General features: G+C 39.8%; 2 protein-coding genes across 3 annotated transcripts in view; one reads left to right on the top strand and one right to left on the bottom strand.

Moving 5' to 3' along the window:
* SEC24D (SEC24 homolog D, COPII coat complex component) overlaps positions 1 to 3,195 on the bottom strand; it is a 119,897-nt gene extending 116,702 nt beyond the window's left edge. The window contains exon 1 of one of the 2 annotated variants that reach the window (XM_048941846.1): positions 3,091 to 3,195. The gene's annotated coding sequence lies outside the window, so the exon portion shown is untranslated. The remainder of the gene's footprint in view (positions 1 to 3,090) is intronic. The other variant, XM_048941849.1, reaches the window with a different exon arrangement.
* Positions 1 to 13,800, top strand: part of SYNPO2 (synaptopodin 2) — an 87,635-nt gene that overhangs the window by 50,755 nt on the left and 23,080 nt on the right. Inside the window, exons 2-3 of the mRNA XM_048941840.1 lie at positions 6,238 to 6,389; positions 12,183 to 12,976. Coding sequence (XP_048797797.1) covers positions 6,238 to 6,389; positions 12,183 to 12,976 — 946 coding nt within the window. The remainder of the gene's footprint in view (positions 1 to 6,237; positions 6,390 to 12,182; positions 12,977 to 13,800) is intronic.

Here is a 13,800-nt window from a genome sequence, read left to right as displayed (position 1 = left end):
CCAGGCTCCAGCCCTCCCAGTCACATGGAAAGCACAGGTAAATTGTCGGCACCTGGGCCAGCCTCTGTTGGGTGCTCAGTCATCAATTCAGGCCATGATCCAACAGTTCTCCTACAGCAAGGGACTGTTTAAGCCTATTTAGAAATATCAAAAGTCACATAAAGAAATGACTCACCTGATGAGCAAAGAGGGTTTCTGGCTACAGAACATTTCTTCTCAGGAAGCTGCTTTCAAACAGGAGACCTTCTCCCTTTGAAAACTAGCCCTTAAATGAGACCAGGGAGGGATACACACAGGGGCCACCCCTTCCAGTCACATGAGAAGCACAGGTGAATTGCTTGCAGCTATGCTTTCTGGGCCAGTCACCCCCTCCACCAGGTGCTCAGTCATCAGTTCAAGCTGTAACAAATCAGTTCCCCTGCACCTGACTATTGGAAAGAATTTGGTGATAGGTAATATTTCAGTGCTTACCTTGCAAACCAAAGATACTTAATTATTCAAAAACATTCATGAGATAGTTAGCAGTACTTTTGTTCAACCCAATTATTTAACAGACTTTTGCATGATCTCACTAGTCTTATGGTACAAATTCTACATATATTCTCAAAAAATAGGACTCAGTGAATTATAACATGCAGGAAACTGGATGATTTGTACTACCTAAAGTCACAGCATTCCAACTTTAACATCTAACATGCTCTAGAAACAAGCACCCTTACTGCATGCCCACGATTTCAGAGAGGTTAGCAGGACCAGGAGTTTGGATCTCATACTCTTACTGAATTTGCCCTGCCCAAAGGCTTCTTATGATGGCTTTTTCTGTGATTGAATCTGAAAGAAACTGGCTCATCTAGTGAGGAAATCCAATGCAGAAGAGAGGGGGAATGTTATCAACTTGATATAAACTTACCTTCAGGCAGTGCAGATACAACTGGTTTAAGCCATGTCATGCAGCAGACTCAAAACTCAGATACAGGTATGGCTAATGAAAACACTGACATTCGATGTGCCATCTAAAGATATTTTTTATAAGAATACAGTTTATGTAGCCATTATGGATTTTCATAATCCATGCACTGAGTGTCTCTACAAAGACAAGACATCTCAGTCTTGTCTGCACCATTAGTGTGACACCATGCTATCTCAATGGCATACATGCTTAAGATCTGACCTGTAAGCTTGAACTCTGGCCTGCTAAAAATATCAGGCCCCTTTGTTTAGAATAAAATCCCAAACCCATTATCAGGTAGGCTTAAGTTACCGTATAGATGTTTCTGTCTCAAAAAATCTTGCCAACTAAAGCTTACTTTTTTGGTCTAAAAGACTTCCATGTTGTATAAACAAAGTAAAACAAAGTCCTAGGCCCAAATTTTTGATAATCAGTACTGGAATTAAGTGCATTTGTAGCTTGATATTGAATTTCTTAATTTCATACTACTAGAACCACTAACACACTAGTAATTGTGCCACTCAGTGCTTCTGCCTCCTAAGAAAATATTGTACATTGTTAATTCTATTAGACTGATAGACAACTTTTAAATAAATTTAAATATGATTTCAAGCCACTGTCTTTGCTGTGGAGATTATAATAAAATAGATGAAGTGCTTTTTCATTCTGTTTCTTAAATGCTATACCTTTGATTCCTGATCCTGAACTTTATGACTAATATGAAGCTGATCAGTTAATGAGGAATATAAGTTCTGGAAAGTATAAAATAAAAAAATAAAAAATAATAAAATAAAAAAATAAAAAAACCAATGCCATGTGCATGAGAAAAAGATAGTCAATAGGGGAGAAGTGCACTTCCACTACATCCAAAGGCAATATTTTCTGTTTTGTTATCTGTTTCCTGCAGACAAACTGGAAAATGATCAGTAAAATGCCGTGAAAACAAGTTTCAGAAAGCTTGCTTTAAATTGAGGATATCTCTATGCAAACATATGCATGTTTTAAAGCCACAAAAAGCATACTTAATAAAAATAAAGGTAGAGAGTAAAAGAATTATGTTCATGCCCAGATTGCTTATTTTCTCATTCAGAAAAAAGGTTCAGTCAGGCTACAGCTGAAGCACCTAATTTAGATTCTCTAAGATACAGGACTGTAATCCCAACAGCACACCAGAATAAGATTTAGATATACTTCCAAGAAGTCACTGGTAAAAACAAGATTATGAAATCTTCTACTACATTTTGTATTTGGGCAACTGAAAGAACTACTGAGTGTCCTCACATGTAATTACCTTATGATACGCTACAATCCAATGACGTTATTATCAGATTCAGCATACCTCAGCTCTTTGATCTGCACACTACAGGACTCAGATACACAACCAAGACTGTCAGCTGGTAATTTGAGACCAAATTGCTTTCTATGCATCCACCTGCAGCCCACAGTAAATAACAGGTGAATCTAATTTAGCTTCATCAGGGCTACATTTTTTGCAGCATGTTTCCCTGCTATCCTTCTTTACCACATGTTGATTTGCAATGTGGAACACTTTTGAGTTGTATAAACTGAACTGGTTTCAGATAAAATGAAAGGAGCACATCTAATACACAATAGTTAGGCAAGGGGTCTGCAGGCCATATAACGAGACTAGAGTTTGTCTAAAGTAAAAATGCTATAAGGCACCCTGCATTAGCTTTCTCTACAAAACCTCCCCTTTACCACATACTACAGCAAAAACAGCCACAGTGTATTCCTTTTGCTTATTCATCTTTCATTGGATAAGAAAATGACTAACTACTGCTGGCTACAAGCACCAAGGACTGCCCCCAGACCTATCAGCATGCCACAGCTACCACAAACCCAGAGTTAGCTAACACAGCATACTTTCTTCCACTGAGAAGAAAGTGCCTGTGAGATGTTACCTCTCACCAGTACATTACTACATAAAGACCCACAACCCCATCTCAGTGGGACCTATGCTTTGTCTTTTTTCTTCCTGGTGCTGCTGTGCCACTTATTTTTTTTCCCAACAAGCGAAGGAAAAAGAGATAAATGTATTTTCTGCTATCAGCCTTTCAGACTAATAATCTTGTATTAAGTCAAGTTTCTGACGATCAGGATCTTCCCAAAATCTTACTCACAGTTTCCAGCTCCAGGACAGACGATTCTGAACATGCTGGTAACAGCCCAAGCCCCACCCCCACGGGGTGATGAGGTGCCAGGTGAGGGGAATGAGAAACCCTCCACCAGACTTCGTTGCCACTTCACTGGAAAAACTGTGATTTAAAAGAAAAATGAAGCAATTTAATCACTGCACTATATACAACTTGAGTAATCAATAATAATACATTGAACAATATTACTATATTACTATACAAATCATATGCTAATACTGTATTATATGTAATACTATAGTTCACATAGGTTGCTCCAAAAGTAATGCTTCTTCTTTATTTCCACGGAAATTACTACAGATACAAAGAGCACAATAACTTTATTTGATAGCGCAAACCATCAGCTACAGAACACTGTTTCTCAGCAGAGGCCCAATGTTAGCTATGCATTTTCACCAGGTATGAACAAGAGCCTGCATGCTGCACTTGTAACAATCTGCACTAGTGGAAGTGACCCACAGCCAATGTCACCACTGCTGAAGCACACCACCTCATTGTGCTCACAGCCACTATTTGGTCTCCATCAACACTCAGCAAGTATCAGTGAATGTCAGTAGATGCAATTTTTTCCTCATGGAGAAATTCAGTGATAGACCTTTGCTCCATACACACTTCCATATTGGATGCCGTTTTCTCAGATTGCTACTTTGCTGTCATCTGTCACACTGCAACAACATGTAACAGAATATTGGTGAGAAGGTTCGACATCTACTGTCATACCACCACCTCCTCCCTCTGACATCATGGGCCAACATAATAAAACAGGATGCATAACTCTCAGAGCAGCCCTCTGTAGTACTATACTATATATAATATACAGTATAAACTTCAATAATAAAAAGTCCTGGCCGAGACAGAAGCAGAAAAGTAAAAAAACAAGTCTGAAGTGCTTCAACATTCCCCAGGAGCAACTGTTGTCTAGACAGGTTCAGCACAAGTGTTAGGCTTGCAAGCACTTTGCAAGCAGCATTGCAAGCACTGAAAAATCAAGAAATTTTTTTTAGTAGATCCCATTCACAAATTTTAGGGTAAAAAAGCCCCACCTTTCCCTCCCAAAGAAAAGTCCAGCCCAAAGCAGAAAGAAGCAACAAGTAACTGGAAAGGCCTTGGCTGCAGTGCAACACAGGAAGAATCTCTTTGAACAAAAAATCATGTTAAAGGTTTGATGTATGCGGATAAACCTGGAAATAAAATAATGAGAGAAAATTTGCTCTAATATGCGTATGAACTGCAATGCTACCAGATAATGCAGAATAATGACTTACAGCAATTTTTTTCCAGCATAGCCAGTGCTGAGTTCTCCTATATAGGCCCAAGTATCTCACAGCTTGTGATCTTTCAAGAATTCAACAGGGAGCAAAATGGACTAAGGGGCCCTTTCAAGAACAGTAAAAAAACCTTCACTGTCTCTATTTTCTTTGAATGCTACCTAGGAGACTATTAGAAATAATGAAACCGTCTGCGCTGTCCAATAATTGACAGAGATATATTAACACTGTACATTTGAACTTTCTCTTTTTGACATACATCACTGAAAGTATGGAATAATGGGTAACAATTTCTCTTCTGAGACAGTTGCAAAGATAATCTGTGGCAGACTAATCCCAAATTCTCAGGCACTTAATAAAGAAACAGAAACAAGTTTTCTTCTCACATTGTTGGTATCATCTTACATTATTTCTGTATTCACATGTTGCTGTGTCTTTTGAAAAAAAGCCATTCTAAATTCTTCTTAGCGTACACATTAAATATTTACATACAGGCCTTGTACAATTTTAATAGTATACCTGCCTATTTCAAAAAACAGCAACAAAAAATCAACCAAAATCCTAGCTCATATATAAAGTAAAATACTAAACACTATCTAAACTGTCATTTCTTCCCAAAGTACAAGGATGTTTATGCTCTTGCCTAGGGGAAGATAAACATAGCAGCATACCACTCCATATTTGTAAATGTTAACTCCTCTGCAAGGTAGTAACCAGCTTCTGTATGCATGAGCCATCTGTTTTTTCACTGCTCAAAAAGCCATAATATGACATACAGATATGCTTAAATTGAAACAACAAAGATCTATGGCCCCACCACAGGGGAAAAAAAAAAAAAGTGCAATCTCACTTATTCCACACATTGTTCGGACTCCAAGAAACTTTAGAACAGCCTTCAGAAATGCTTCCTAGGCACTAGTCTAGTGGCCTGTTGGGATACCAGGGATAATTCTATAAGTCCATGGGAATACGTCACCCTCAAGTCCAGTATATATGAGAATGTGCTCTTCTAGAGTCAACAGAGATTGACTCTGCTGCCTTAAGTATGGTAGATCTATGCTACTTCTAAAAAAAATTCCAAGCAAAAGCTCTGATGATTTTATTCACCCTCATAACAGACTGGATAACATCTTAAACCATCGAATGCCCTTATAAGAGTATAAGTCATAGTAAAGTACTCCTGCAAGCATTCTGGTTAATATAATGTACTGTTTGCCAAATATGTACTTTAAAACTAGTAGTCAACTGTGGGTATAATGTGAGTGGTGTTGAAGCTGTCTAGGCTTTGTTATATAAAAACTATGATAAGCTATAACATGCTGCTGGTGGAAAAAAAGAGTGAAACAGGAAAAAAACAAACAGTGTAGATTCTTGAATGAGTACTTAGTGGGAGAGGTTAAACCATAACAGGAATCTTAATCTTTATTAAATCAGGGAACTTATTCAGATGACTAAACATGGATTTAGGATCTTCAGCCATTCTTCAGCCATATAATTTGGCAACTAAACCTTTAGTTGAGCATCTAAGGAAAAGTGTCCAATATACCAGGAATTTGTAAACCTGTAGCTTTAACAGCAAGCAGATATTGAAATTCTGCCCAGAGCAGCCTGAAGTTATATACTCCTCTTTTGAAATCTTGGCTTAGCAGTCTTCCATTCTGGGAGAAGCTATTGAGATTTTTGCCTTTCTAATAGATGCTAACTGACTGCTGTCCCTAACTTCTGTGTGTGGTTTTTGTTTTTGTTTTTTTTTTTTTTTTGTACAAAGTTAAGTTGGGGACATATTTCCTGCTGTTTTCAAATGAACAGTAAATGTGCAATATGGAATTTTGTTTTTGACTCATAGGTTCGCAACAAAAGCAAAGCAGCTAAGGCTGGCCTGTGTGAGGGGGATGAGGTGGTGTCTATCAATGGCAAACCCTGTGGAGACTTAACCTACGCTGAAGTTATCGTTCTGATGGAAAGCTTGACTGACGTCCTGCAGATGCTTATCAAGAGGTACAGGAATGCTCAGAATACTTTGGTGCAATTCTGTTCAGCATACCACATAGAAAATGTTGGTGTTGAACGCAATTATTTTGCAGATATACAATGTGAGCTTCTGATAGTCCTACTGTTTGTGTCTTTAATTCTGTTTGTCTGCACTGAAAAGAGAGGGAGGACAGTATATTTGAAGGAATTAATGTACAGAATTCAAACGGCACAGTTTAGACACAGAAGGGTAGAGTTTCCAAACATAACAGTTGTATTTCTTATTAACAATATTTGGTACTTAAAAGGAGTCCACTACCATATTTGCACACTGCAGAGTCTTGAGTTCAATTATTCTTTCCACTCCTTTGAAGTAGTGAAGTGTTGTTATTCCCCACAGATAGGGAAGTGAGGAATATAATAAACAAAAGCTGCATAGATGGAGAAAGTGTGTTAGACAGATATGCATTGATGGTGATATGGCAAATGGTCTTCTTGGGTAGCATAATGTGTAGCAGCCAGGACAGAGAGAGGGCCTGGAAATCATGAATTATATTTTTGTGGATAATATCACTCCACTAAATGAGGCAGGGAAAGTCACTTACGTCTTTCTGGGTCTCAGATTCTCCACTTACAAAAGTGACAGTGCAGTTCATTTTTCTTCAAAAATGCTTAGAGCATCTTACAATAGAGAACTTCCATGTAGATTTACAAGGAAGCCAGAAGACTGCTCATCAGTGCATCTACAAGTTCCGTCCTATAATGATCATCAACTTAATATATACTATCTTGTGTTCAGAACCACTGATAGTGAACACGTACTCACCAAATTGTGCATTCAGACAAGATGAAGTCTGAATTGCCTTCAGTGCGGTTAAGAAGAGCAAGAAAAGACCTGACACTTTTTCCTTCCATGTAGGGAACTGTAGCTGCCTTCTGCTCTCACAAAGGCAGGAGCAGGAGGACAGACAGGGTCAGGATTCCTCACAACAGCTAACAGCATCATTGGAAAGGCTGAAAAGACTGCTACAAAAAAACTTCCCTATTATTACCAAGGAAGTCTAAAAAAGCAAGTGACATTTCTCCATGTTTTCTGCAACCTGCGCAAGGGAAAATTCCAAAGTGCGTAGTAGTTCGAAGTCACTATCTGCCTTCAAAACAAAATGCTCTGAAAGAATATTCATTTTATTCATAACAGACATTTTGCACGGCCTGCCTGTGCATCTTGTTTAGGGCTAAGCATTGTATCAATGTGATGAGATCAGGGGAACAATGACAGCTGAGCATTATAGCTCATTTTCTACAAGTTATGTAGCTCATTTCTGGTTCAGTAGCATATCATTTGAGTGTTCCTTGTGTGGTAACTACATTCCTGTTTTTAATTCATCAGATGACAACAATAAATGCACTTGTAAAAATGATATTTGTGGTTAACCAGCTGCCTTCTCTGCAGCCATACAAATACCTCCATATGCTTTGACTCCTGGCTGTTGCTTCTCCTTAAGTGACATTTCAATTGGACTGAAGGTCGCATTACGCTCCAGCTCAAAGTGGCAGAATATCTACTCACTCAATTGCTTCTTCTTGAATGTATGGTAAACAATAAGACATTTCCTGAAAATCAGAGCTGAGCCAAAGTGTTAAGGACCACTGTTTCATGGAATGAAACTCTGTGCCTCTTAGAAATTTTAAGAAGATTGCGGTTGCTCAACAGTGTTCTGAAATTTTTAATGGAATTCACTATGAGAATCTGAGAATTACTTCTCATCAGCTCATCTCCCAATTCCCAGCACTTTGTATCAGTATCTTTTCTGGTGGGGAAGATTAAACTGAAACCCTTCTCCTCCTTTGCAACCCCTTTTGTAGGTAATATCCCTCTTAGTATTACCACCAGAAGGATTTTTCAGTAAGTGCCTTAGCACACTCAGAGCAATGAGAATCAAGTCATTTTTTCACAAGGAGCCACTTGTTAGCCATCTCAAGAACAGACCAGGAATCATAAGAAAGGACTAATACCTAATTAAAGTGGCTTTCCAACAGCGATCTCTGCATCTGAGCTTCTCTTGCTGGTAGAAAAGCCATCCCTTGTTAGATGCCAAAGGCAACATGCTGACCAAAGATCAGGATAAGGATTAGGTACTTAATGCCGTCTTTGCCTCAGTCTTTAATAGTAAGACTGGTTACTCCCTGGGCACACAGCCCCTTATACTGAGAATTAGGGATAAGGAACAGAATAGGCCCTGAATGATTTGTGATTAGATGATTTTGGACCTGCTCACAAGTCCATGGGACCAGATGGACTGCACCCTAGAGTGCTGAGGGAGTTGGGGATGTGGCTGCCAAGCCACTCTCCATCATCCTTCAACAGTCCTGGCTAATCGGGGATGTCCCTGCAGGTTGGAGACTGGCAAATGTGATACCCATCTTCAAATAGGGCCGGAAAGATGATCCTGGTAGCTACAGACCTATCAGTCTCACCTCGGTGCCAGGGAAAGTTATGGAATGAATAATGCTGGGAGCCATCATAGACCAACTGAAGGTCAATCAGGGAATCAGGCTCAGTCAGCATGGGTTTATGAATGGTAGATCCTGTTTGACAAACCTGATTTTGTTCTATGACACACTGACCAGCTTAGTGGATAAAGGTAAGGCTGTCAATGTGTCTATCTAGACTTCAGTGAAGTCTTTAACACTGTATCCCACTACATCCCTGCGGAGAAGCTGGCTGCCCACAGTTTGGATGGGCATAACCTCTGCTGGGTGAAACACTGGCTGGATGGCCAGGCCCAAAGAAACTCTTTGTTAAATCCAGTTGCCAGCTAGTCATGAGCGGTGTCTCCCAGGGCTTGGTTCTGGGGCCATTCCTATTCAGCTTCTTTATCAATGATCTTCACGAGAGGATCGAATGCACTGTCAGTAAGTTTGCAGATGACATCAAGTTGGGAGGGAGTGCTGATCTGCCAGAAAAAGGCACTACAGGGGGACCTGGATAGACTGGATCAATAGGCCAAGGTAAACTGTATGAGTTTCAATAGGGTCAATGTCGGGTCCTGCATTTTGGTCACAACAACCCCAGGCAACCATACAGGCTTGGGAAGGAGCGGCTGGAAAGCTGCATGATGGAAAGGGACCTTGGTGGACAGTTGGCTGAATTTGAGCCAGCAGTGTGCCCAGGTGGCCAAGAAGGCAATGGCATCCTGGGTTGTATCAGGAATGGTGTGGTGAGCAGGACTAGGGAAGTCATCCTGCCCCTGTACTTGGCACTGGTGAGGCCTCACCTCAAGTACTGTGTTCAGTTTTGGGCACCTCACCACAGAAAGGAAATTGAGGTGCTAGAGCAGGTCCAAAGAAGGGCAACAAGGCTTGTGAAGGGCTTGGAGAATATGCCCAATGAGGAGCAACTGAGGGAACTGGGGTTGTTTAGTTTGGGGAAAAGGAGGCTGAGGGGAGACCTTATTGCCTTCTTCCAATATCTGAAAGGTGCTTACAGCGAGAGCAGGGTTGGTCTCCTTTCACTGGTGACAGATGACAGGACGAGGGGAAATGGCCTCAAGTTGCACCAGGGTAAGGTTAGGTTGGGTATCAGGAAAAACTTTACAGAAAGGGTTGTTAAGCACTGGAATAGGCTCCCCAGGGAGGTGGTTGAGTCACCATCCCTGGATGTGTTTTAAAACCGTTTGGATGTGGTGCTCAGGGACATGATTGAGTGGAGGGCAGTTTAGAGTTAGGGCAGTATGGTCAGGTTGCAGTTGAACTTGATGATCTTTAAGGTCTTTTCTAATCTGAGCAATTCTATGATTCTATGATTTCTTCTTGGAAAGCTTCTGAATGTTCCTGAACTATGTGCACAAAAGATCAGATTTTCAAAAGCTTTCATCATTGACCTGACTCTCTTCTTACTGAACTCACTGGGAGAAAAAATAGCTTTTAAATCAGGTTTTAAGATGCTACTTGGGCTTTGATGTCCAGAAGGTTTTCTAATCTGTAAGCTACAGTTACTGACCAGCAGTGCCCAGAAAATCTTTGGTTTGCAGGGCAAATACCCTCCAGATACCATGTTGGGGAGCATCTTACTGAGTGGTGCCAGCCATGCTCCCCTGCCCTTTTCACATCAGCATTAGCAACTCCTGAGCTTCAGCTGAGTCTAGAAAGAAAATTTTCTAGGGGAAGCAGGGAGCGTGCTCAATGCATACCTAAATGAAATACACCATGTAGGGAGTAAAACATGACTCTGAGACAAATCCTGCTGTGCTGACTCTATGAATTTTGCTTCCTTCCTGGAATTATACAAGGGGTGTTGTTCCTACAGTGAACTGTAAAGACATGAAATAAAAGTAATAATTTGTCTAAATAAAATCATAAATGACAATTAAGAGATCAGACCAAGTACTCTGCCTCTTGACACATGGACACACATTTATGTCTATATAGAGTAGAAGTATATCCATAAGTAGCAAGGGCCTTTTAAGGTGGAAATCTTTTCCTCTCACACAATCACTCAGCTACCAATAAAGGCTAACATTTAGCTGACCCATCCCCCAGTCTTATATCCTACATGGAAATGTTTATGGATTTCTGTAATTTATCTGTAGTTAAAAGCAGTGCAATTGATCATCCAAATAACATAATATGATGGAATCCAGCAACACTCACAAGGAGCTCCCTAAATCAAAATCTGTCTAACCATTACGTAGCTCCACATGTGGTGTAATGGATGTTACACATTTTGTGCTATTTGAGGCAGATCAAGACTTCTACAAACAGTATACCACATGGCCAAAAATGCAAGTGTTATTGAAGTTTCTTCTATATACTGACAGATTTATTACTTCTATCTCTTCTTCCAGCTTTTCTTTGTAGAGTGGTTCCAAACTTCCAAAATACTTGAGACTTGCTTTTGATTTCAGAAATCACTGTAATACTTGATCTGAGTACTTTACTGAGAATACCTATCACTCCTCTCATTTGAAAATGTGTTTTGCTACCTTCTAGTCAACAGAAAGCCTTAATAGCATACTGCAGTTTGTCATTACGGCCCAGAGTATTGAAAGAGGAAGCTGGGAATCCTAAATTCAGTAAAACAGCCAAGTCCAGGGGAATGAATAGTTCATGAGAGTTACTCTGAAGTATGTTGCAGACTTAGTAAAGACACGGTAACATTTGACAATCAGGAATACATTTTCCCTTTAACCAGAAAATGTTGCATGGCTTCACTAATTTTTCTTGTTGGACCACCAAAATAGGGCCAGAATGTTTTAATTATTCCATTGTATATTTGGATTATGATCCTCACAGGAATTCTTTGAATGCGTATTTTAAGTATCCATTCCCTCCCCCTCCCTGGCTTTCTCTGTCTCTCCTTCTTATTCTCATCCAGTAGTTTATTCCTTAGAGAGTAAACTATTTGCTACAGCAACTATGTGTGAGTATGGTGCCTAAAACAGCTGGGGTAGTAGCCACAGTGCCAAAAATTAGGCACTGTTCTGGTGTCATGCGAAGTTAATTTTCTCATGCACATGTGAAATATGAAGCATCGTTCAAGAAGTCTCAGTAGAATCATTATAACAGAAATGTGTCTGAGAAAGCATTTCACTTTTCCTCTTACTGAACTGCTAACTTGAAGAATTTTGAAGTATTCATAGATGTTTTGAGACTTCTGCATTCTGGGAAAATTCTTCTCCTTAAATGGTCCTGCTAGCAGGTACAATTAACAGAGGGGGGAAAATACTATACAGAAATTGTTTTTCTTTGCAATTGTGTTTACAATTACTGTACTTACAGCAGCTTAATATCTTGAATTACTTATTTATGTATGTGCAGATCCTCCAGTGGAATAAATGAAACTTTGAGTGCTGAAAGAGAAAATGGAAAGCACGATAACGTAAAAAATGAGGACTATAGGGAGAGCACTACACTGCAGATTAATACAGCCAAAGAGATGCCCCATGGAGACTTGTGCATCACAGAGATATACAGTGAGACTCACCAGGGAGCAGGAGAAAGCAACATACACTTTTCTGAAATGAAACAAGAGACCACACAAAGTCACAGAATTACTCCTAAAGTGATAGGCACCTCCAAAGCGCTTGTGACTGATGAATCTGTTTTCAGAGGGAAGATAGAAGAAAGAAGGCCAGGCAATATGGTTGAGTTGCAGTTATCCCTCTCAAATGATGGTCACAAGAGTACCAACGCTCCTGCTGTGACTCTCTTAGGGGCAGAAAAATGCACCCCTTCAGGAAGAGGACTCAGTGTACAAGAAGACGGGACCAACCCTGTAATCGCAATTCCCCTGAGTGTAAAAGAGGGCAACATCCAGTGGTCAAGCAAAGTAGTCCAGTTTTCTAGTAGCAAAGAGGTCAAGATGATCCAAAGTGCAGCTCCATCTATCCCCAGGGTGGAGGTGATCCTAGACTGTTCAGACAGAGAAAAAGAAGCACCCAAGTCTCTGGCTGAAAGGGGGTGTGTTGATTCTCAAGTGGAAGGAGGGCAGTCAGAAGCACCTCCTTCTCTCCCCTCCTTTGCAATCTCATCAGAAGGCACAGAGCAGGGAGAAGACAACCAGCATTCGGAAAGGGATCACAGACCTCTCAAGCACAGGGCAAGGCACGCAAGTAAGTACATCCCATCTAATCATTTGCACTGCCTGAGGATATGCTTTGTAACTTGAAACATCATCTCAGGATTTAGATTGCATTAGAAAATGTAGTTAGAGCTTCAGTCTGCAGTTTTTTAACTTTCTGTCTTCTAAACAATTCTTGCTTTATATAATTTTCCAGGGTAATGCAACACTCCTGGTAATGAGCCAAGATTAAAGCCATACCTTAACTGTGCTGAATAACTTTGTTTAGTAGACTTCCACTCTGAAATAATTTAATGACTTTGTCCAATTAAAAATACTTTTATTTCCAGAAAATGCTGAATTCTGCTGGCTTTCTCATACACACTAAGAGGCAATCTGTGGAATATTAACAAAGAAAAAAACACACAAACAAACAAACAAAAAACAACAAACCAGGTTGCTTGCACATATCTAAATGAATCCTGTGGGTTTCTGTTTACAGCAAAAATTTTGTGCTATTATTTGCATCATCTAAAATCAAAGCCATGGTATTGCTCTTAAAAGTTGATAATAAAAAAGGCTATTAGTAAAGCTTGATGTTGCCTGCAGACGAGATTTTGACAGACACTAGCATGTGTATAACTGTTACATGATCCTTTCAGCTTTGTCAGTCTTCTCTAGACTGTAAAGTGAACTTACTATTTCTTCTGACTCCCATATCCAGAGGTCAACTACAAAATCCGTCCAAGAAGTTTACGTGAAAGCTATTTTGAAACTGAACCCAGTGTCAGTTTATTGAGTATAGATAAGTAAAATTAATTTATTATTTTATTAATTTGATACCTTTTTATTAGTGGGTTGTTTTTTCCCAACAAT

The sequence above is a fragment of the Lagopus muta genome, chromosome 4 (genome assembly GCF_023343835.1).
Source record: "Lagopus muta isolate bLagMut1 chromosome 4, bLagMut1 primary, whole genome shotgun sequence".
Taxonomy (NCBI): domain Eukaryota; kingdom Metazoa; phylum Chordata; class Aves; order Galliformes; family Phasianidae; genus Lagopus; species Lagopus muta.
The sequence above is the reverse complement of the archived record's forward strand: the minus strand, read 5'-3'. Positions and strand labels throughout refer to the sequence as shown.